The 23,825-nt window shown below is 47.0% G+C and overlaps 1 protein-coding gene across 1 annotated transcript in view; it reads left to right on the top strand.

Moving 5' to 3' along the window:
* Nucleotides 1–20,019: 20,019 nt before the first annotated feature.
* Wdr1 (WD repeat domain 1) overlaps nucleotides 20,020–23,825 on the top strand; it is a 35,472-nt gene continuing 31,666 nt past the window's right edge. Inside the window, exons 1-2 of the mRNA XM_028758220.1 lie at nucleotides 20,020–20,197; nucleotides 20,509–20,630. Of these exons, the coding sequence (XP_028614053.1) occupies nucleotides 20,182–20,197; nucleotides 20,509–20,630 (138 nt within the window). The 5' untranslated portion in view covers nucleotides 20,020–20,181. The remainder of the gene's footprint in view (nucleotides 20,198–20,508; nucleotides 20,631–23,825) is intronic.

The raw sequence follows: 23,825 nt of genomic DNA on the forward strand, positions 1-23,825 counted from the left end.
GCTATTTTTTTCTAAGTCTTTTTAGTTCCATTATAATTTTAGTTCTTTTGAGCTTCTGGGCACAGCAATCTTGATCAAGCTAAAAATCAAGAATATGAACCTGACCAGGGGACCCAAAATGACTACATCCAGATACCAGGTATCGTGTAGCCTCATTGTTGTCTTTGATGGCAGCAACTGGCTAGACAATGCAAATGAGTGTGATGATACTTTCCATGTCAAAGGAAACCAACAACCAGAATACTAGGGATCAATAGGGCATCTGTTACTGACCCTGAATTAATAAAAGTCACAGACAGGGAAATTAAGATACTGGAAGGTCTTGATATAACTCCCAAAACAGGATCAGATCTAGGATTTTAGAGGGATGCTAAAAGCATAGAAATTCAGACATCCATCAGATGACGGAGCCATTGAAGAGCAAGAAAAGGTGTTCACTATCCAGTGGGTAGGCAGTGTCTGGATGGACGGAGCAGGGGGTGCTGAATTTATGAAGGCCTGAATGGGTGTGTGGACATGAGCTAGGCATGTAAAGAAACAAAACCTCAAACCCATGGGGAAGCCTCCGTCTGATCTAAGTGGATGTTGATAGCATGTACAGAAGTGCACTGTATCTTTGTCTCCTGCATATTTAGGCCTGAAGACTGCTCTCCTACAGAGGTTGCACCTATGGAGATCAGTGTAATTACTTCCCTGTCTCAGCTGTATGCAACAAACACCCCGAGCTTCCATCCAGGGGGCTGTGGCTTCTCCAGAGAGTCCAGATCACCCCACCCCAGATTTTTTTTTTTCTATGTGTGTCTTTTCTTAATCCCCTTGCACCCACCAAGTCAGGTCCATATTTGGAGTCATGCTGGATGTGGCAAGAAGTACTCATCACAAAGCAAGAAAGTACTCATCTCGTGATGAAGAAAAACAGTTAAGAGCCTACATTAATGGCTAAAACCGATCCCTTTCAGATCCTACAGTTTAATGAAACTTTTCTGTCCCTCAAATATAGCACCTGTTATAGCAAGCCTCACAGGGAAAATGTTCAATTTTGCCTGGCAAGTAGCTAAGACAGGCCATGTACCCTACACCTACTGAGAGTCATCACCCAAAGTCAATTCTGCCCATCTGAAATCACAGGAAATTTCCAAACTTCACCATGTGTCATTAGTTTTAAAATGTCAATGTGCCACAACCCAGAATCACCTGAAGAGTGCTTCACAGTGGAGAAATGGAGATCAAACTGGCCTGTGAGTGTGTGTGTGTGTGGGAATTGCTAACTGATGTAGGGAGATCCAGCCCTTTTTTTGAGACACCATTCTCCAAGTAGAGACCCTGAACTATGTTAGGACTGGAGAAAAGCCAGTGAGAGACAAGTGTGACGATATAAGGAAGGTCCTGTCCCCAGCCTTATCGTGCATGCTCACAAAACCAATCCTTACTGCAGCACTGCAATGCCTTTAATTCCAGGATAGGTTCTGGAATCTATCTGAGCATGAAAAGTAAGCATATTAGGGTTTGTTAGGTCAGAGTGATCGGTTGCTTTGTTAGGAGATGGGTATGTCTATCTTATGCAGGTAGCACAGTCTCAGGCTGCTAAGCCATCCCTGAAAATTACATGTCTGCTCATGAGGATATTGCTAAGAAACTAATTTGCTTGCTTAGTGCACATCCTCTAACCTGGGAAGGTGGGGGCTGAATGAAGTGTTAGGGCTCCTGTGAGCTCTGTCAATGCCGGGCTATCCTAGGCAGCCTTGTCTCACAAGAATGGTCACCTGTTTCAGAGCTATTTTAGCTTTGTATGAAGATTGTCTTTCATGAGAAAATTCCCAGAGGAAAATGACACAAATCCAAGCTAGAAACATCCTAGCATGGCCCACACAAACCACATCTTTAAGACTGCCTGCTGCTAAGTTGGATTCCTTTGGCACCCCCTGGTGGCCAAGACACAGCACAGCAGAATGCTCCCCCCAGGAAACAATGACATAAGTCACTCTAATGGCACACATTACGCCAATGTTGAACAAGGGAGCTAAATTTACTTCAGTTAATGGAGGATTGGGGGAGGCAGGTTCTTGCCTACAGGTGTCAAAGGAGCCAGGCTCCAGCCTCTGAAATCAGACAAAGAAGAGATAAAGGGCAAGGGCAAGACAACCTTGCGAAGGGTTCCTAGGGCTCTTCTCCTAGGAAAATACATATGAACAGGCCCTTAAGAGAAGCCTGAAAGTGGTCTGACCCTAATAACATGGGCTGTACACAGATGCTTAGATATTCCTCTTACTGGTCACTAGACTACTGCTTGATATCAGAAAACATCTATTGTTCCATCATTCAAGATCCAACCATTCACCACCTGGGTCAACCTTTAGAAAGTTTTCTATCAGAAGACATGTTAGCAAGTCAAGGTGTGTGTTTTTCTGTTTCCATGCACATGTCTCCAAGGGCCCCTCACAAGTAAAAACTCACCTTATCATTTGGCAACGGAGTGCAGTAAAGTATTACTTTCTACAGGCTCATTCCTTCCCTTAGCAAAGAGAGACAAGAGTTAGTCAGCTGGGACTAAAGGCACAGCACATGCTCTCCAAGGTGTTCCCAAGTACAGTCTGGCTGAAGAGCATATAGCCTTGACAACACAAAAGGACAGTGGGGTCTGGGGTTTTTTAAGGGTGGCTTTAACATGATTTTTTATAAAGCAGTCAAATAATCTAACAAGCCAGATATGGTGATTTTGTCAGATCTACCACCCTGTGGCAAGGAATAATGAAATCTACAGACAAAGCTTCAATGCTTAGAGTATTCATCACGCACACACGTCTCATATGCTTTTTATCCTTCAGCTTCGCTCTTGTCAGGTCTGCTTTTCTGAACTCCCTTATCATGAGATACCCTGTTCAAACTCAGGAAAACTTGGTGAACCCAAAATTGATAGTTCTGCCCAATCATACATACCTTCCAAAGTACTAAGACTTGGCTGCAGAATCCTGGGGGACCAGCGGGTGAGAGCACTAGTGCCAAGTTATCCATGGACTGTACTGACAACCCTCCCCATCTATTCATGGAAGGGTCTGAATATTTTCAGTCTTTTTACTACAATACATCAGTCTGTACTAGGAGCCTCAACCCAAGGACAGCATCTTCTGTGGTCAGGAAGGCCACTCTTTAAGAGGCGGGGCTTCTGTAAGGCATGTACTGATTTGGAAGGGATTTACACAGCGTTCCAGCTATGTGTCCTATGGAAAACACTGTCTGGAAAGTCTCCAGGTTCCAGGATGAACTCTGCCTACAGTGATGAGAGAACCACCCCCCCCCCATTCCCATATTGAGTCCTAAGAGGGGAAAGGGCACATCTTCAGGCTGCAGCAACCTTCTCTATCTGCAGCCAATCCCTGCACACCAAACTAGCAACACCAAAGAGACCTTCAACTAAGCACAGCAAAAGAACATGGCTTCCCTTCCAGGTGTCCCCTTATAGTTCAGTTGGACTATCCAAGGACAATTAGGTGACAAGTACCTACAAGCATCATAAAGTTCTATTTTGGTGTAGGAGGCATCCTGGCACCCAGCAAGCCTGGAGATTGTGGAGCATTCTTAGTTCCTAGACACTGTGATGAAAGGAAACACATTTGTCTTCCGCAGGCATACATTCTCTGGCTATATGTTGCTGGTCTGGCAGTGCTACACTTACGGCATGGCTTTGATCAGGCAGGGAGAGAACCCATCAAGTTCACACGTTCACCTATGTGGTGAAGAAACACAATGGGAGTTCAGACTCCTTGACTGTCCCACTTTCACAAGGAACACTCTAACCTACAAGAGCAGTTGAGCCCCTCCCCTCCCCTCAACTACATAAGACTATCCTAAAAACACTTTCAGTTTGTGCATTTCTGCAGTGCTGGCCAGAAGTAAGGCAATTTCTTTTTTTTTCCCCCAACATAATATTTTTATTCACTTCCTGGTTCTTCCCTGTCCTCTCCCCACTTTTGTTAACTTCCTCCTAGGGGGAGATAAAGTCCAATTTGTGATACCTAGGGCATGGTCAAATTCTCAATGGCCTATCCCCTAAATGGAGCTGAGTCCTTCCCCTGTCTTAGTTGGGATTTTATTTCTGTGAAGGGACACCATGACCAAGGCAACTCTTATAAAGGAAAACTTTTAATTGGGGCTGGCTTACAGTTTCAGAGATTCAGTCCATTATCATCAAGGCAGGCAGCATCACAGTATGTAGGTAGACATGGTGCTGGAGGAGGATCTGAGAGTTCTATATTTTGATCTGAGGGGAGCCCAGGAGGAGACAGTTTTCTGCAAACAGCCTGGAGGAGGGTCTCATTCTACACTGGGTGGAACCTGAGCAAAAGAGCCTCAAAGCCCATGCCCACAGTGACACACTTCCTCCAACAAGGCCACACCTAATAGTGTCATTCCCTAGGCCAAGCATATTCAAACTATCATCCTGTCCTACATCCCTACTGGAAGTCATTTACTGGGGAGGGCAACACTCCAGCATCCTATCACAGTTTTTCAGAGTTCTCTCTGATGACTTCCCAACGTTTCTAAAGTTAGGTAGCATAGGAAAAGCATCAGATCAGAAAGCAAGCATCAAACTTGTATGGTGTAATGTAAACTTTACTTTGGGTGCTACCCTCAACTTCTGGAACTTTTGGAGAAAGACATCAGTCAGCTCTGCCTCACCTTGTGCTTATACAGAGCCTTGCTGCCTTGTAAAAGTCACACCACCACCTGTTTCTGCCTATTGGAGAGGGGGTCTTTTCTGAGGACTATAGAGCTGATTTGACAAATCTTCTTCCCAGAAAAAGTACAACCCACCCCTAGACTGCAAAAAGTGTTAGGATTTGGGGCACTGATATCATCTATGCATGGTGATATTTTTGATTAAGAGACAAACCCTCTAGGCCCCTAAGGTACAATTCAGTTGCCCTGAATAACCTCATGCTCCAGGGTTTCAGAGCAGTGAGGCACTTGCTAGAATTCATGATCAGGTTGCTATCCTCAAAACCAATCTACATGACTACACCCCTCTCTCCCAGTAATCATTTGAAAACCCACTGAAGAGGAGTTCATGCTAGCATCACATTCCAAGTTAAAGACAATTCTAGAGCTGTATTATAGGTGTCTCATGTATGACATCCTCACAGGCGGAGGCCTTGAAGTCTTTCTAGTCCAGCGTGCCTTATGTTCCAGGGCAGCTGTCAAATGCTCCAAAAGGCAGCAAAGACTCTTTGCTAGATAGAGTGTTTAGCAACTCTAACCCATGCGCTGATGGGAGTAGGCAAGACTGCCAGGCCTTGTATCCAAGAGGATATCACACCTCTTTGGGATCCTGAGATGCTGGATGCTTGTCCTGGGATACTATGAGGTAAAAGGATAGGCTAAGATGTTAAGTAGCATCTTTCCAACAGTCAGCCATGTCATCTAAAGTCACTTTGGGCATTCCATTCTCAGAGGAAATATGGCCATCCACACTGTGCTCTAGAACTGACCTAACTCAGAACCTATCTATTATGTTTCCAAACCAGTCTATACTCATGAACCAAGCACTCAGGTAGTAGTTTCTGTCCAGGTTGTTTTACATGTTATACAAGACAACAGGCATTCAAGCTTTTAAAACCCAGTAATGTCCTTTAGAACCACCCTCAACCCCCACGCTGTGTGTGAACTAACTCAACATCCACTCAGACTCAGTTTTACCCATTCCCATAAGGTCCAACCCAACATCCTTAGAACCCAGAGGCCAGGACAGAAGGTGTTGAGGGAGGCCTAGTCTTCTTAGGATGCGACTCCAGCTGTCCTTTTCCCCATCATGGTCTAGTTTTTGTGAGTCTGCCCAAGTTGAATGCTTATGCAGAAGTGACCACTTGCTTGAACTCTTTTCCTCCTGCCATGGCTAACTCCCATCAGCTTCTGAGATACATCTGTGACACTCCTTTGTCACTGGAATTAAGATCAACAAAGAACAGATGCAGAAGTAACTTTTTTTGTTTGTTTGCTTTAATTTATCTTTAATTCTTTTCTTATTGGATATTTTATTTACATTTCAGATGTGACCCCCTTTCCCCATTTTCCCCCGACCCAGGAACCCCCTATCCCACCTCCTGCTTCTATGAGGGTGTGCCCCCACCCACCCACCCACCCTCCCACTCCCACCTCCCCACCCAAGAATTCCCCCATACTGGGGCATCCAGCCTTCACTGGACCAAGGATTTCCTTTCCCACCTTATAAATAAGGCTGCTGTGGACACAGTGGAGAATGTATCCTTGTTATATGTTGGAGCATCTTCTGGGTATATGCCCAGGAGTGGTATAGCTGGATCCTCAGGTAATGCTATGTCCAAATTTCTGAGGTACTGCCAATCTGATTTCCAGAGTGGCTGTACCAGCTTGCAATCCCACCAACAATGAAGGAGTGTTAAAAGTAACTTTTAAAAGGAGTGAAACAATGGAGGCAGGAGGACTGGATGAGTGGGCTGGCGATGTAGAAGACACATCCCAGCTCATCTTTCTCAACAAGTTTGGAACAGCGGAGACACTCCTAAACTCTGAAGCCCTCATGCTTCTGGGGCATCGAAAGCAGCAGAGTGAGAGTGTAGAGAATGAATAGGAGCCTTCAGAGATCTTCATAAAAACCCTAAACTATACAGCCCATTGCAGAGAGACCATTACCAGTATTCGTAGCTTGCTTCTCCAGAAAAAGCTACATAACGTTTGAGTTGGCCTGTTTAGCCAATCTTTGTCCAGAGACTGCTGAACAGTCCAAAGCTCTGACTCCAAGTTTGGAAGGGCTTTTTGAAAATGAGGAACTGCAGCAAATTCTCTATGCTATCCAGACCAAGCACAGCTTCCAGTACCAATCTCTAGACATCACTCTGTTCTTGACACAGCTCTGGAATGTTCCCAAGCCTGGGTGGGCCTCATACAGTAATGTTGCTGCAGAAGACACTGGTGCTTCTTTTGTAGTTTTTGCTTTACTGAAATAGAATGTCACTCTGTAGCTATCAAAGTCATAATGGTCCTCCTGCCTCAGCCTCCCAAGTGCCAGGACTACAGGTGTGAACTTTTGGAGAGGAAAGAAAGGCTGGGTTGGTGAAGTGCTAGGTTACCATCTCCACAGCAACCATTAGACCATTAGTACCATGTCTTCTTGTTGCAGCCTTGTACGGGCTGCTATGGTCAAATGTGCTGTAATCCTCAACTGGTGAGGTAGACTGACATTAAACCATTTGTTGACTACCTCTTACCATGGTTTTTTGGACTCCATGTTAATTTTTTTTTGACATTTCAATTTTTAATATCAATATATTTTATAGTTTTTAAAACTAAACTTTTATACACACACACACACACACACACACACACACCGAGAAGCTGTGGAGATGGATCCACAGGTGTGGGGACCAGGATTTGGATTCTCAAAGCCCACATAAAAAAGCCAGGCAATGTGGTAGCCCACCAGCATGTGGGAGGCATGGCCAGGGAATCCCTGGAGCAAAACGGCAAAGGTTGGGCTAGCTGTGCATAGATTTCAGGTCCAACATGAGACCTTGTCTCACAACATGCCTGACTTCACCTCAGGCTTCCATGCATGTGCACATATGTGAATCCATACACACATTCAATACGCTCACATGCAAGGAAAAAAATAAGCAGCTCTAAGTCCTGAGAATGCTCATTTGGAGAGAAGTTGAAGGTTGGATTAGGGGAAACAAGATTCTGACATGTTGTGGGAGAAACTAACTTTTTACGGAGGGTTTTGTTTTTGCTAGTTGTCAGCACTGGTGGCACAATCCAGCAGAAACCACAGACCTCCGTCTAACTGGCATGAGTCAGTGGGAACAACCAGAACCAGCAGGAATACCAAAACTTCTCTGCTGTGCCTCTCTCAACAAAGATCAGCGAGGATGCTAGACAAAGCGCTGTGTGGCAAGCAATGTAAACGCACTGTCACTAAATGTAGAGTCCTACTTTTACTTTTTCCAAACATCACATGTCCTCTCACGGGTCTTGCTTCAGCAAAACATCAAAGTCTGCATCATAAGACACAACCAGAAATTTCCACTGTAGAACAAGGCCCATGACTGAGGCTGTGTGAGATTTCTGAGACCTTGTGAGAAACAAGAGAGTCTTTTAATCTCTGTTCCTCCTAACGTGGGTTGTTCTTGGGATACACTTTCACGCCCCTTCCAGGTGTGACGGACAGTTCACTTTAGATTATTCATTGCAACTGGCAATTTGTTTATTCACATCTATAGAAAAACATGTTTTTGCCACATGCAGCCTGACCTTGTGATTGTACACTTTACCCATGTGACTCTTCTTAACCCTCAGAGTATAAAGTGTCTGATACTCTGAATAAAGTTGGCTATTGCATAAGAGTTTTGAAGTGGAAATTTCTGGTTGTACCATGCGATACAGACACATGTGACATTTTGCTGGGGCAAACTTACATGATGTTTTGCTGAGGCAAGACCCAGGAGAGGACTTGTGATGTTTGGAGAGAGTATAAATACGACTCAGTGGACAGTGATGGGTGCTTGTAAACCTAGCCTTACAACATTTAGTTGGTCTCTCATCTCTGCTGATATTTACTTTGTTGAGAGAGGCATGACAGAGAACTTCTGACATTCTGGCTGATCCTGGTCACTCCTGCTGACTTATACTGATTTGGCAGAGGCCTGGCAGTTTCTGCTGGATTGTCCCAATTCTGCTGATTCTTGTTTGATGACATTTTTGAACTGGACTGCTGGTATCCTGACACTACTGAAGTGGACTGCTGTTATCCTGACAAGAGAGATTGAAATCACCCCCAAAGAACTATTACAAAACAGGTGCACATCCCCTTGTCCTATTTACCATATTTTCTCCCCTACCTTTGGACACTGGGTTATAAGAGGGGTTGAAGCATTTGAGAACCTTATTTAAGTAAGTTTTTTTTTTTTTTTAAAAATCTAAGCCCTTAGACTTTAGACCACCTCATTTTTAAGTCCTGTTCTCCCAGGCTCATTCTGCCAACTAGAGCAGTAAACAACTCAGGAATCCTTCTCAGTGGTCCAAAGCAGCACTGAGATGCCTTCTCAGGCAGAAGCTTGCAGGCCTACACTCCTCAGGAAGCTAGAGAATCAAAGAAGCATAGCCAGAATACCTGTGGACTAAGACACTTGGATCAGAACCCTACAGTATTCAGTGCACTGGTCAGAGTCAGTCCTCAGGGAAACATGACAGGTTCAAGTGACCAATGAGACATCCTGAAGAAGAAAACACACACAACCCAACTCCACAAAGACAGAACCAACATTGGTAATCCTAACCTCTCCAAGGACTGCCCTGGAGATGGATCAGATACTAGACCACTCAGAAGTATGACCAACACCTGTGGTCCAGCCCACGAAAGCCTACCCACTTAAGGGCTCAGTGGCTGTGACCTAACCATGAACTGCCCAGTGTCATAGTATCCTGACGGACAGCACACCAAAGGAGTGGAGAGCTGCAGCAGCCACTGAGTGAGACTGAGTTCAGCCTCCATATACCCCATCCAGGTGTCCACATACATTCCCTCCTCGAATGTCCTCAAGATCAGGGTAGGCCAGCTGTCCACGCCTGCTCTATCTTTATTCTTCATCACGCCTCTCTTTTGTTGGGCTTTCCCAAAGAACATAGGCTAGTGTGGCTTTCAGGGCCTGTATCTCAGCCCCCTGAGACCTGAAACTTAGGTTATAAGATGGAATCAGATCATCTATTTTCATCTTACCTTTTGCCAAAACTGTTTTAGCCCTCACTTGTCCTTATTGACCCCTTCTATCAATGTCTGAGCCAGTGCTAATCACGAGTCTGCCTTTCTCTCTTCCACTGATGCCCACTGGAGTTTCTTAGTGAACACAATGCTCAGCATTTTGTTGCTTAATAAAATGAGTTGAAGTGGGCATTTTTTAATGCTCAGTTCTGTAAACAGGGCCCATGTTCTTCTACATATATATCTCCCCAAAAGGGAATCTGATGGAACACACCAGTAAGTTGTCACTGGCTGTTTAAGCTTCTTGAAAACAGATGCTGAGGATGACGGCCATCCTCTCCCAGCCTCAATATATTTTCAAGTAAGACCCCAGAATGTACTCCCTGACCACATGTGGTTCAACAGGGGAGGAGAAAAACAGCAAAATAAGTAGCACAGCCATAATATAAGCCATATATGCACATAAGATGTGCGCGTATAAAAGGGCTAAGGAGTGAACCATTTTCAACGGAGGTTACTAGTGTTTGTCCCACAATCCACAACGGCCTGCACTAGAAAGCTCATTGATCTAAGAAGACAACAGGACCTGATGCCTGGGACTCAATTTTGAACTCTGTCTTGGCTTCCCCAGACTGTTCCTGAATCCTAAGCACAGATTTACTGTTAAACTTTTGCTACTCATTCTTTTACTGAAAAGCTTACCCCTAGGGGGCACTCTGCTCTGTCTGGGACTCTCCATCGGCAACTCAAGCTGGCTGCCCCAACTGCCTGGGAACCCTGTTTGCTGTCACCTTTTGCTTGCTTTAGCAGGCCTGCTCCAGCTATCTCTGCTGGATGCTATGAGCACCCAAGCTTATGCTTTTGCTCTCTGCTTCTGCTTTTACTTGCTATATACATAAGAGCAAATGTAGCTTACGCATTTCCACACATCCCATCATTTAAAATGTTAGATGGAAAGCAAGGGAGCTGCCCGCCTAGGGACTCCACATAAGTAGAGAAGAATTACATGCTGAAGAACGGGGCAGTGGTTATCCTACGGCAGTCTGATCTAAAAAGGCATGTAACAGGCTGTGCTGGCTAGTTTTACATTAACATACACAAGTTGGAATCACTTTGAAAGACGGAACTTCAATAGAGAAAACATCCCTACCAGATTAGCCTGTTGGCAAGTATTCAGTCAATTTCTTGATTAACGTTGGGGTCCCCAGCTCACTGTGGGTGGTGCCACCTCTTATGGTGGTCCTGGGTTGTATAAGAAAGCAGGCTGAGCAAGCCATGAGGCACAGACTACAGGAAGCAGAACTTTCCCTCAGCTTCTGCTCCAGTTCCTGCCTCCAGGTTCCTGCCTTGACTTTCATGATGGACTGCCATGTGGAACTGTAAGCTGACGTAAACTGTTTCCTCCCCAAGTTGCATTTGGTCATGGTGTTTCCAAAGAAATAGAAATCCTAAGACATGGGTAAAGGCCTCTCTGCATTTGAAGCACAGGTGTTCATTTATGTTTTTCTGGTAGTAAGCTTGATGAATTTCCTCTACAAACAGGAAATAAAATTGATACAGGCCAATCTCTGCTAGGCAGTGAGCTCCTCTAAGCTTGTGGGAGCTTTGCCAGTCCCTGTACCATAAAGCAGTGAGCCAGACTCAGATAAAGCAGGAGTTAAATGAAGCCTTGCTCCTGGGAGCAATCGACTGACCCCTTTCCACCTCAGGATCATCTTTCTGCCTTTAGCCCCTCACCTGATATTTCAGCTACTCCTTGCATGCCTCAGCAACTACACAAAGATCTACCCCAGCTGCAAGCAACTGCATGGTCCCAGTGGTCTTAGAGTGTGATCAGAGTGGAAGGCTAAGTAAAGTGACAGGGAAAACAGAATATGGTTCTGTGCAGCTGATCCTCCAACCCTCCTATGTGAGACTGTCAACAGACCCAATCTGATGGTCTCAAGATTAGTACACGTTTGATGAAAACTGAAAGGCTGCTTGGAGGACAGTATCCAGCAGCTATAAAGGAACTAGTGCTCTCATTGAGTAAGAAAACTGTATATAGGGAGAATGTCAAGAGCAAGAGGATTGCACTCCAAGATAAGGAACATCAAGGAGTGTACACAGCAGAAGCCTGGTGGGAGAGAAGGGGGAACAGATTTCTCAAGAGAAGCCAACCCTAGCAGACCCTTGATTTGGGGCTTCTGTTCTTAAAGGCAGATGTCTGTTCTTTAAGCCACTCAGGTTTGGAGTATTTGGTTATGGTAATCCTTGTTAACCAACGTTCCTCCTTATCCACATGCAGACCTACAACTCAATTCCCCTTCAGGAGGGGCTGACTCGACTTACAGGGAAGCAGATCAGAGTACCAGCTAGCAGCAGGCAGAGCTCAAATGAAAGGGTCTAATGACACTTGCTCCTTCCCCTAGGCCACCTATGGGACAGAGTTCACTCACTCCTCTCCTTTCAGAAAGCAAGAGAATGAAGAAGCCCGGAGCATCCAGCTTATCAGCATTCTTTCTCCACAGAAGCTAAGATGTATTAAGATAAGCTAAGATGCCTATAGATGTGCTTTTTGGAAGAAGCAGACTTCTGGTTTCTGTTAATTCTGACTAGGGAGAAAGCTAACAAGAGGCTTCAGAAGCAGCCACCCTGGGAACAAGGTCAGAGGGCACAGGCAGGAGCTGGGATGGAGTTCTCTAAACTTCAGGACCTACACGAAGATCTTCAGTACCCCCTGGGAAGAGGGCTGAGCTAATTCCGCATGAATGGCTTGAGGGAGCATCCCAAAAGCATCCCATGGCACAGTTTTCCCAATCAGGATCAAGATGAGAGCACAGTGCTAATTAGACATGCAAGTCTGGGCAGGCTAGGGTCTGCCCAAGCAAATCACCATAGAAGCAGTCTCTATGCAACTGGAAATAGGTTCTGCTATGACCCTTAGATCAGACCTTGTGTAAGAAAGTACCCATAAAGATACAGGGTAATCACAAGGCCAAGCCCTCATTCCTTGAGCACAGATAGATAATATACATACCACTCCCCAGAAACAAGCATTACAACCAGACACATGACCACATATTTGAAAGCCAAGAGGGCTGGCTTTCCAGCCTAAACTGGGAGAAGGAAAAGATGTGTAAACCTTTTAGTGTGAACCCTACTAGCACCAAACTTGGCTGAGTGGCTAAAACGAAGTTCACAAAAATCACAGTTCTTGTGTAATGGGTCTCTCTCTCTCTCTTTCTCTCTCTCTCTCTCTCTCTCTCTCTCTCTCTCTCTCTCTCTCTCTCATTAATCATCTTATTTGTTTATGTTTTAAATGACTTCCCTCCTTCCCAGTTACCCCTCCACAAAACCCCTCCATCCCACCCCCTCTTTGCCCTCCCCTTTGCCTCTATGAGGGTGCTCCTTCGCCCACTCACCCATGTAATGGGTTTCTCTGATGTGTTAAAAACAGCTCTAAAGAAGGCAGACCTCATCTTGAACCCTAGTTGCACACCACTTATGGCTTCTGAACCTGGACAAGCCAAAACCTGAACCCAATGCCCTTGATGTAAAGATAGTATTAAGCTGGGTGTGGTGGTCTATGCCCACTCAGAAGGCAGAAGCAGGCAGAGCTCTAAGTTCAAGGCCAATCTGGTCTACAGAGCAAGTTCCAGGACTGCCAGGGCTTCACAGAGAAACCCTGTTTCAAAAAACAAAAACAAAACCAACCAAACAAAAAGATAAGTGTTCAGACAGCACACAGCCAGTGCCCAGAGCTAGTTCTTGTAAAGTGTGCACGAAATTAAGAAGGCAAAAAACACTGCCTCAGAATATAGCCCTAGGTAGGCAAACATGAACACAGATGAGCACACATGAACACTTTACCTGGTAGAGCATAGGACAGGTGAAGGCTGAAGCTCCTCAGCTCCAGCATTGGAGCAGAAGAGGGTTGGGGGTGGGGTGCAGAACAGGAGACAGTAACAAGAGCCTATAGCTACTACAGGAGAATTTCACTGAATGGCCATAGGACACATGATTTTTATGTCCCTAAATCTTTCACAAGGTTTGCCAACTGAAACACTTAACCATCAGAAAACCTTGCAAGGATCATCCCAAGCTAATAGGCGTAGCTGCCTAAGGTTAGCTTCAGGCAATTCATAGGTAAGGATCTACATCAGGATGTGAAGTGGAAACTTAAAGGCCCTTTGGAAAGTCAGTTGGATGGCGTTTTGCTGGGGCAAACACGTGAAGGAACATTTTGTTAAAAGTGGGCACAGGTGTGAAAGGCTAAGGCCGACTCATGAAGGAACGTTTCACTGAAGCAGACACAGGAGAGAGGATGTTCTGCTAAAGCAAGCACGTGAAAGGACACATGATGAAGGATTCTTTGCTAACAACATGCATGTATTGGTCTGCAGTACACTGCACTTACACTGCATAGTTGAGCTACATCTGTCAGGACATCACAGAGAGAAGAACATCAAAAAACTTCTGGTGGTGTGCTGCAGTTTATTGCTGCTTCCAAGGATTTGGGCTGACTGGATGCATGTGCTGAAGCAAGAGCCACGCTGAGGCAAGGCCTGTGGAGGACCAGTGATGTCTGGAAGGTATAAATAGGACTCCACCGAGGAACGGAGACAGAGCTTGGCTTGTTGGTACAGCTAGCTGTGTAACACTTGTGGGTCTTGCATCTTCGATGATCTTCATTTCCCCCGAGAGAGGCACAGCTGAGAACTTCTCCTGGGGTTCCTGTTGGTCCCTCCTGCTGACTCAAGCTGAGGCTGAGGCCTAGCTGTCTCTGCTAGGTTATATCACTGCTGTTGCTAACCCAACTCTACCAATTGGACTGCTGGTGTACCCATGAAGTGTTTGCGAGTGGCAAGCTGCCACTGCCGGCTAACCTGTGAACTGAACTGCTGATTTCCAGACAACACAGATGGGAGTTGCCCTAATAAACCTTTCTAAACAGGCCCCCCCCATCCTTTCTTCCCACTACCTCTGGTGGGTGGTGGATTAAAAAATAAGGTTAATGTATTTAAAAACCATCATTTAAAGTATGATTTGAAAAAATTAAAATAAAAATTAAAGTTACAGGATATACCTGAATTATAAGTCGATGTGATGTTGGCAGCAATGCAAAGCTCTTACAAGGTGTCTACTGTAGATGACCTCAAACTGGAGAGTGACTGGGTCCATGATAGAATTGAAAGCCAGTATGGTTTATATGATCAACCTGGCACGCATGAACCTTGAGTCACCTAGGAACAGGAGAACCTGGATCAATGAGTTGCCCCAGTGAGATCTGTGTGGTAGCTTCATCTGTGACGGATTGTTTTGATAGCGTGGGAGGGCACTAATCCACTGTGGGCAGTGCCATCACTGGCCAGGTAGTCCTGGCTTGTAAAAGCAAGATGGCTGAGCACGAGGACCATGATCTAGAGAGCACAACAGCAAGCAACATTCCTTCTCGGTCTCTACTCTGAGTTCCAGCCATGACTTCCCCGAAGTGGTGGGTCATGAATGTGGAAAGCAAGTTGAAATAAGCTTTCCTCTCCCAGGTTGCTTTTGGATCATTCACAGGAACAGAAAAGCGAACCACAACAGACATCATGACAAGTCTACGAGCTTGCCATGGCCCTGATCCATTGAAAACAATGTATTTATAGAGACACTCGGGAGGAATCCAGTAACAAGTTCCCTTAGGGACAACTTAATTCACTTGTTCTTCCCCTCTGAAGAATTTACAGTGCAGAGGCTAATAACTTCTGGGCAGGTTTATGGAGTCAAGCCAGGATTCTTGTAACCAGTCCTCAGAGTCCTTCAACCAGAGAAGTTCTTTGGGGATAACAGCTCAGCTCCCCCTTTCCATGTGACAGACAACCTCCCAAGACCAGCCCCAGAACCAAAAAGCACCCAGAAGCTCATTTTCTTCCCAGGTGACTTAAAAAACCCTTTTAAGTCACATCAAAGTGCACCTAAATCTTCAACCTGTGTTAGATTTTAGGATTTCCAAGATCCAAGAAGCCAAGCTATGCAGCCAAGAACCCTGCAGGTTGGTTCCAGCAATGGAAAGCCTACTTCTACCACAGACAGAGCTTGTCTAGGGTACACAGCAACCACCTGGAGAGTCTGTCTTGGTGCAGACTGGAGATGGACGAAAGTGAGGCTGCGAAAGAGGTGACCCTAATTCTGACTATTCCAGAGATTGGAGATGGTCCCTAATATGGTCTACCTCAGTTCATTTAGGAGGCCAATACTGAGACAGGTTCTGAAACTCTATTAGAGGGTAGGCTGTGAGAAGGCAGAGTAAGTGACACAAAAGACACCCCTTTTCCAGGAGTCTCAGTCCACACAGCAAACCTCTAGACTCTAGAGGGTAGGTGTGGCACTGTTTCAGGCTGGATACAGGTAAGGACAAGGAAAATGCCTTTCTCCTCTCTAGAACTGGACCTAAGAAACCAAGAGGAGCAAGGAAGAGTTTAGATACACCTTGGATGTCCAGAATCATCTCACTGTTTTCTGTTCCCAGAACAGACAGGCCTCACCACCTTTGATGTGTCATGTTCCACTATGTGTGGAAACAAGAGGCAACCTTCCACCTGGGGGCTATAAGACAACACACCCAAGGCCAACTGAAGGGGTGTCCATGGTTCCCAGTTCAAGTTACCGAAACTAGCTTACCCAAGTCTGACCGTCCCATGGTTTTCCATAAGTACTTTTGGGTCCCTTGTTTTAATGCACCATCTTTGGAATTGAATGCAAATTTGTGACATTTTACGATGCCCATTTCCTCACAGCAATCAGCAGCTTCATTTGAACTGTCTGGGAAGCTCTGTCCTAGTGGGGGAAGGGAGAAATGCTGTAACCAGTGCCAAACAACACAGTACATAGCTTGTAAAGAGGATGACCTCAAAGTGTGTTGTCTGGAACGGCCTAGAAATAACAAGTACAGGAGACTGAGGTAGCTGCTAGGCAGAGTAAAACCACACCCATTAAGCGGTATGAAAATCAAGCAGGACAGGTAACTCCAGGACGTCAGGGGCCAAACGTGGAGTAGAGGGATAAGGTGACTAAGACCACTGATCCTAAGACCACTGAAAGGATTGGTATCAGCTCAGGACCCCCAAGACCAAGTTCTTAGCACAAAGGAGATATATTTTCCCCAGAGAGACAAAGCGAAGGGAATAAGAGACAAAGACAGAAGATAGAAGACAAGGCAGAAGGGGAGAGGAACAAGGGAGAGGGGAGAAGTGTATTTGTTTAGGAGGGGAGCAACAAATGACTGCCCCTAGATAGAGGAGACGGGCTTGGCCCATAGGCAAATGGCAGTTTATAAATGTAAAAGGGGTAACCTTGTGTTAGGTTGTGTTTGATTTTAACTGGGCATGTTAGTTAGGTGAGCCAAAGAGGACTTTCAATTGTTAGACTTCAATACTTTGATAGCTGGACCCTGGTAGTCAGCCTCAGGGGGGAGGAAGTGGCCACATAAAGGAATGCATCTTGGTGGTTAGCTTTAGGAATGTACTATGATGGTTTTGTAGGAAGGCAGAGGGAATGGAGAGAAGAGCAAGGCCTGCCAGAGCCATGTTTGCCGTGCTCAGGCTGGCTACAGTCCCTTCAATTTCACAGGCTGCAATGGACGAGTTTATGCAGGGCATAATCAAGGAGCAGAAATAAGGCCAGGTGTTGAGGCAGCTTGGAGCAGAGTAGCACTGGTAAGATGGAGATACACAGATTCAAGCTAAGTGCTTTCATAAACACTGGATTTAATGACAGACTCAATGTGGGGAATGGAGATGAGGGTGGGTGAGGTTTCTGCCATTGCAATGAGGCTGGAGCACACACTAGTCAGTGTGGGAAAGAACATGCCAAAGGAGCCCTGCAGTGAGGAGGGAGGGGCAGGCAGGGCATTCGTATCAGTTGGCCTGTGTCTGTTTGAAGAGCTAGCAGCTTTTAAGACTCCCTGAGACAGCGATGGAGGCATCTGGGCACAAAGACAAAGTGGGTACAAGCAGCCAGGCTAATACCTAGTGACTGGAGTCATTGTAGGGACACATCAAGTGTTTCCTCACTTGGCTTACTGCTGGACAAACTCAGCTGCTTGTCTCCAAACATCAGTGCTGCCAGGTGTAGCCAACCTGTTCCTTGCATGTGAACTTAAACCAGTTCACACACCTGAGTGCCCCCTCTTACACTAAAACCTGGAAAACTTGATACATGGCACACAGCTTTTATAATGAATAAGCTGCCCCATATCCAAATTCTCTGGAGCTTTCATGTAATTTAAGATAAAAAGCATACCAGAGTCTGGATTCTGCCAGAGAGCTTGGCCTTGAAGTGTTTTGTAGGGCCACTCTCATCGTCAGTAGGAAGGCTTGATAAACACAGGACAGCTACCAGTTTGTAAACAGCCTGGAGCTGGAGTTACCCCAGCAGTCTTTGTACCGTGCTGAGAAGGAACTCGGGTATGGTTTAGAAAAGTTATCACTAAACTGTTATCTAAAACAATTCTTTCTAGTAAATCAGAAACTCATAGCCTACACTATCTTCTGTCCCAGAATCCTAGGACAGACACCTTGCTGTTAGAAAAAAAAAATATCCCCAGCATATCCTTAGGCCAGCACTAGACCAGAACCATCTAGTTCCAAACCCAAGGAGAGTATCTTTCATCTGTACTGTGCAGTGAGGTCGCTAAAGGAGTAACAGTGGGGCTGTCTGAAGTCATAATTGTAGTTAAGTAGCCACATGTAGCTGGTGGGCAGTTTGGTGATTCTACAGCAACATCAACAAGAAAATGGGGAAAGCAAGCTAAAGACCCTATTTACAGTAGCAAGAAAGCTGAAGTTTAGAGGTTGGGGCAGGTGACTCATTGAGAAAGTGACTGAGAAGTTAGCACTTTTGAGAGAAATTAACCAGTGTTGGTATTCCTTCTAGGCTCTGCCCCACAGTTATCTAGCCAGGTGTGGAACTCACTATAAAAGGACCCACTATAAAAGGGGCTGCTTGCCCCCTTCTCACTCTCACTCTCTTCCTCCTGTCCCTCCTCTTCCCATCCCCCCCTCCACGTGTTCATGGCTGGCCTCTACTCTCTGTCTTTCTCTGTCTCTACTATCCCCTCAACTCCCCTCCCCATGCCCTAAATAAACTATTTCTATATATACTGTCCTGTGGCTGGTCCCTCAGGGGGAAGGGATGCCTCAGTAAGGGCCGGCAGAGGCAACCCCTTTCCCCACACCATACTGCGCCTCCACCAAACATATCCCTGGCCTTTTCGCTTTATAAAAACAGGTGGGATCCCTAGACTAGCAATTCTGGCAAACAACAGATGTCACATAAAACCTTAAAAATGCCTATCAGCACAAGAGACTAGTACCTAGTCAAGAAACACCGAGGCTCCTACACAGGACCTAGGGCAAGCAAAAAACCTCTCCTCTAAGAAGCCTGGGAACTCCTGTAGGCTATAAATTCATTTAACTTCTAACTAGTCAGCAGCTTAGATTTAAGATAAGGTATATCAGGCCAGAGAGGAAACAGGTAGGTATCTAGGTGAACCAGAAGGGGTCGATCGGGACTGGTCCGCATGGTAATTAGCAAGACAAACCTGGCTCCAAATTATAAAGCAGAAATGGACTTTACCATTTGCTGCAAATTCCTAAGAGTTCTCCTTTGAAAGGCCACTTCCCGGGTTTCCAACTAGGGTTTCCGAACTTTTCAAACAAGTAGCCAGAGGACTTCATTTTACCTTAATGGAAACACTGCAAGGCTCAGAAAATTCTAGGTTTTGCTTTCTTTCCCTCTCCACCTTCACGGCCTCCCCATAGACGGTGTTAGGAAACAACCCCTGCCATCCTTAAGAATTACATCCTTTACTCTTGGCTTCTTTGCTATTAGGAAGTTTTAAGAGTAAGTGCTGGGGAGAGAGGAAGAAGAGACAGGGAATGAACGAGGCATAGGGTCTAGGAAGGAGTTCCTAAGCATACCCAGTGAAAAGCAAACAAACAAAACCCCCATACGGCCCGTGACTTCAAGTCTTTTGCAAGCTGGGGCGCCAAGCTGGCGGAAAGCTCGAGAAGAGCTGCTCCACAAGAAGACTACCGGCGCAAAGGCTGACAGCCCAAAGAAAACCTCACGGCCCGCACCTACAACCCTCCGCGCCGCCTTTTCACGGGTCGCGACACGTCACTTCCGGGGCGGAGCCGTGAGCGGGGCGGGGCGGTGTCCGCGCAGGCTCGCCGGGCTGCAGCCTCCGAGCCGAGCGCTTGACTATATATGGTCAAAGCTGGGGGCGAGCCGCACCGGGGCCGCGCTTCCGGGTTGGGTTGTCCGCAGCGGTAGCGCGCAGGGCAGGCGCGTACGGGCCTCGGAGCCGGGCTTCGGACCGCCCCCTCCGCGCCCGGCACGCCCGGCGCCGCCTTCCCCGCCGTCCCTGGGCTCGGCCACTGCCAGGTTCCACTCGAACGCGGCGCCGTAACAAGTGGGCGAGGATGCCGTACGAGATCAGTGAGTGCGTGGGCCTCCCCGCGCGGCCGCCAGCTTCTGGGGTCGGTGCGGGCAGGAGGGCGCGGCCGGGGTCTCCCTCGGCCGCGGGGTGCGGGCTGGGAACTCCGGAGTGGGTGTTGTGGGTTGGGCCGGTCGAGCTGCGCGACCCCGGGGCCTGACTGCCGCCGACGACCGGGAAGTCTGCCAGCCGTGCCCGCAGGCGGCAACAGGTGACCGGCTCGGGACCCCCAGCGCTGACTGCCTGCAACTCCCTGGGTCCCGCGAGGCCGGGATCGCCCCTCATGCACGGTGCCGGGTTTGTGTCTCCTCAGAGAAGGTGTTCGCCAGCCTCCCCCAGGTGGAGCGGGGCGTCTCTAAGATCCTCGGCGGAGACCCCAAGGGCGATCATTTCCTTTACACCAATGGCAAGTGCGTCATCCTGAGGAACATCGACGTGAGTACTCTGTGCCCGGCAGGGCCTGCTTCCGTCCTTGCCCTGCGAGCTACCTTCAGAATCGGGAATTCTTGCCCTTCCGCCCCCTCACCTCCCAGTCAGTTGGCCTGGGGAGAGGGGGAGCCACGCCCCTTCTGCTCAGGAGCCACACCTTGGAGGCTCAGAGGACTGGACTAGACTGTTCCTCCCTTACCCCTACACCCCCATAGACTGGCAAACTACGACTTGGGTCTGTTCAGTCCTTAGAGCTAAGGGCTTTGAGTCTGCTGCTGCTTGATCATGGGGTGGTTGTTGATTGGTCCTTCCTGAGCCCAGTTTCCGCATTGAGGAAACGGAGATTGGGAGATGATCCTCCACTTCCCCTGGCTGCCCTGGCTGGCTGAATGAGCTGGTCGGCCGTCCTAATGCTGTCTGTGCCTGGCATAAATGGAGCACTTCATAAATGGCCCTTGTGCTTAATCATCCTAATACCCTGGGCTTCCTGGTGTGTCAGAGCCCAGACCTACACACCTAGTCCTCTGAATGCCAACTGTTATGGACTTGAGTCTCAAAGAAGAAATGGGAACTAGTGAAGTCCACTGGATGGTTCTCTGAAAATGACCTGCTGTCCCCAGAGCAGCTTTTTGGGAGACCCTTGCAAATTCATGCTTTTCCTCCGGTTGAAATGAGTCAGTCTGCTGGGCCTCCTCCATTTTCAGGATGAGGCTCACATCTTGTCTCCTCTCCTCAGCCCTAAGGAATTGTATGGGACAGAAGCGGAAGCCTGGAGAGTTAGGGGCATGCTTGGCGAATGGCTGCTAGAGAGGTGGAGGTTTTGATTGACTGTTCCCCCAAGGCTTTCATCTTCAGATCCTGCATGCCAGGAACATCATTGGTTGGGCGAGGTGGCTCATGACACTGCTGTCCTCCAAGAGCATCCCAGTTGGCTGAGGGTAGACCCTAGTTCCTTTGTAAAAAGAGGCTGCATTTTGAACTGTGTGGCTGCTGACTGTGTCTTTGTAAGTCTGATTAAGCCAACCAGTCATCAGCCCTGCGATGGCTTCTGACCTCTAAAGGATTGTTGGGCACCTCAAGTGAGGTGGAAGTTTGGGTATGAGCCTGCCTTCCTATTTACATGGATTCCTAGAGAGCTGACCCAGCCTCTTTAGAACTGGGGAAGCCTTCTCAAAGGCTTAACACAATATTGAGGTCATAAGATTCCAAGAAAGTAAAGGAAAAATGGAGCTGGCTACAACAGGAGCTCTGTGGAATTGACAAAAGATGTCTAAAGCGTCTTCATATATCCCTACCTTAGGGTATGTGGTTTCTGTCCCCTACACAGCCTCCCCACTCCACTTTGTTTCAGTTTACTTCCAATTAGGAAAACTACACGGAGTGGTCACTCCAGTGCTAGGCCAGCTTATCCCTTGAAGTTTCTGGCTTGGTACTATCAGAGGAGCAGTGCACAGGGAGGCTGAAAGGGGTGGGTCCGCCGCCAGTGATGTGTATACCAGTCAGTTCTTTCCCTGTAGGCTTCACTGTTCTCATCCCGCCCAGATTAAGTTCCTAGCATGCCAGACAAACAATATGGTGTAGGGGGTCTGTTACTATATCCTTTTGTGTGCTGGATGTCATCAGGCACAGTTTGCTGATGGGCTACTGGTCCTCAAAGATGGATTCAATTTTTAGTAGGACAGAGTGTTGCTAGAGAAAATGAGGTATGAATTCTCAGGAACATTGAGGATGCAGGAAGGAAGGTGGTCTGGTAGGAAGTTCAGGAGTGCTAGCACCATATCATGCCTTGTAAACCTCTGTCCCAGGTCACATTTGGGGTTCTTGCATGCCTCTTTCCTCAGATTCAACCCTGTCCCTCGCGTGTTGAGGTACAAGAGCCAAGACTGCTCTGATCTCATAGCTGCCATGTCACATTTGATTAGAGTCTGTCAAACTTGCCCTGTTTTTCCCTCTCCCGTATCAAAGCACCATACTGGCTGCCCCGAGGTCTGTTCTTACTGTGCCTGCTGGAGCAGTTCTGATTGGTCACCCCTGGCTCACACTCAGCAGCGTTGCCCCAGTGCTCTTCCCTGGATCTTCCCTTCTCTGTCAGCCCCAGGCTCACTTGCCTCCTCTCCTCACATGCCACACATCCTTCACAGCCCACCTGCTCGCCGTGTGGCCTTTGCCTAGATACTCACTCTCCTGTGGCTCCCTGTCATTTCGTATACTCCTGGGGAAATTCCCTTACTAGAGGGCCTTTCTCCTAAACAGCATTTCTCCTTTTAGCCTTCTCTTACTTTCTGCTGGCAGTAAATGTGAACAAAGCTGTTGCTGTTGTTATTTCTAAATGTTCCAGTCTATTCTCTCTGGCCCGTACCTCCAGGAAAGCAAGGCTTTTCCTGTGTCGTTCACCTCATGTCCTTCCTTACACTAGAACACCTGGCCCACAATATTCCAGTGAGCTCACTGCACCTATTTTCTTTTCCTATTAGAGAGTTTCACTATATTGCCAAGGCTACATAAAATTAAAAATACCCTGCTTCTGCCTCATGCAAGGCTAGCATGAAAGGCACCACTGTGCTCTAAATTTTCTGGTACACACCTTTAGAATTTATACAAGAATATTCTTGCCAGCCTCCTGCTGGGGCTGCCTGTCAGCTGTTCTGTGAGTGAAAGAGGGCTTTGTGAACCTGGCTTTGGATAGCTGGTAGCAAAGATGCTCTCTGTCTCTTTTCCCCTTGTCCTGTTGCCATACTTGAGGAAGAAATTCTCTACAGGCTTAAAGCATGTGGTGATGGAGGCCATCTGGAAACTGGCATTTGGGAACTTTCAAACACTTCTATATCTTGGCAGATGTGAACTCCCTAGCAGAGCTAAGGTATATATCTAGGAAACTCAGTTCTGTGAAATCAGGTCTCAGGGAATGACACACAGCAATTGGACTAATCACTGGCTCGTCTCTTTGGAACAATTCGAGGAGGTTGAACTCTAACCAGTTTTCATTTGGCACCATCTGTTACCAGCCCATGCAGGAGGATCCTATGTGGGTCCCTGCAGGTGGGGGTGGAATAAACAGGATTTGAAGACTAACAGTCCCTCTGTCCAGGTACATGCCTGCTGAGTAGTCACTGCTGCATGTCCAGCATGGCTGTCAACCAAGGTGGTACAGGTTAAAGGGCCTGCTTGTAGAGCACACTGTCATAGCAAAATGTGTTCTTT

Source organism: Grammomys surdaster, unplaced genomic scaffold (assembly GCF_004785775.1).
Source record: "Grammomys surdaster isolate TR1022 unplaced genomic scaffold, NIH_TR_1.0 126187, whole genome shotgun sequence".
Taxonomy (NCBI): Eukaryota; Metazoa; Chordata; class Mammalia; order Rodentia; family Muridae; genus Grammomys; species Grammomys surdaster.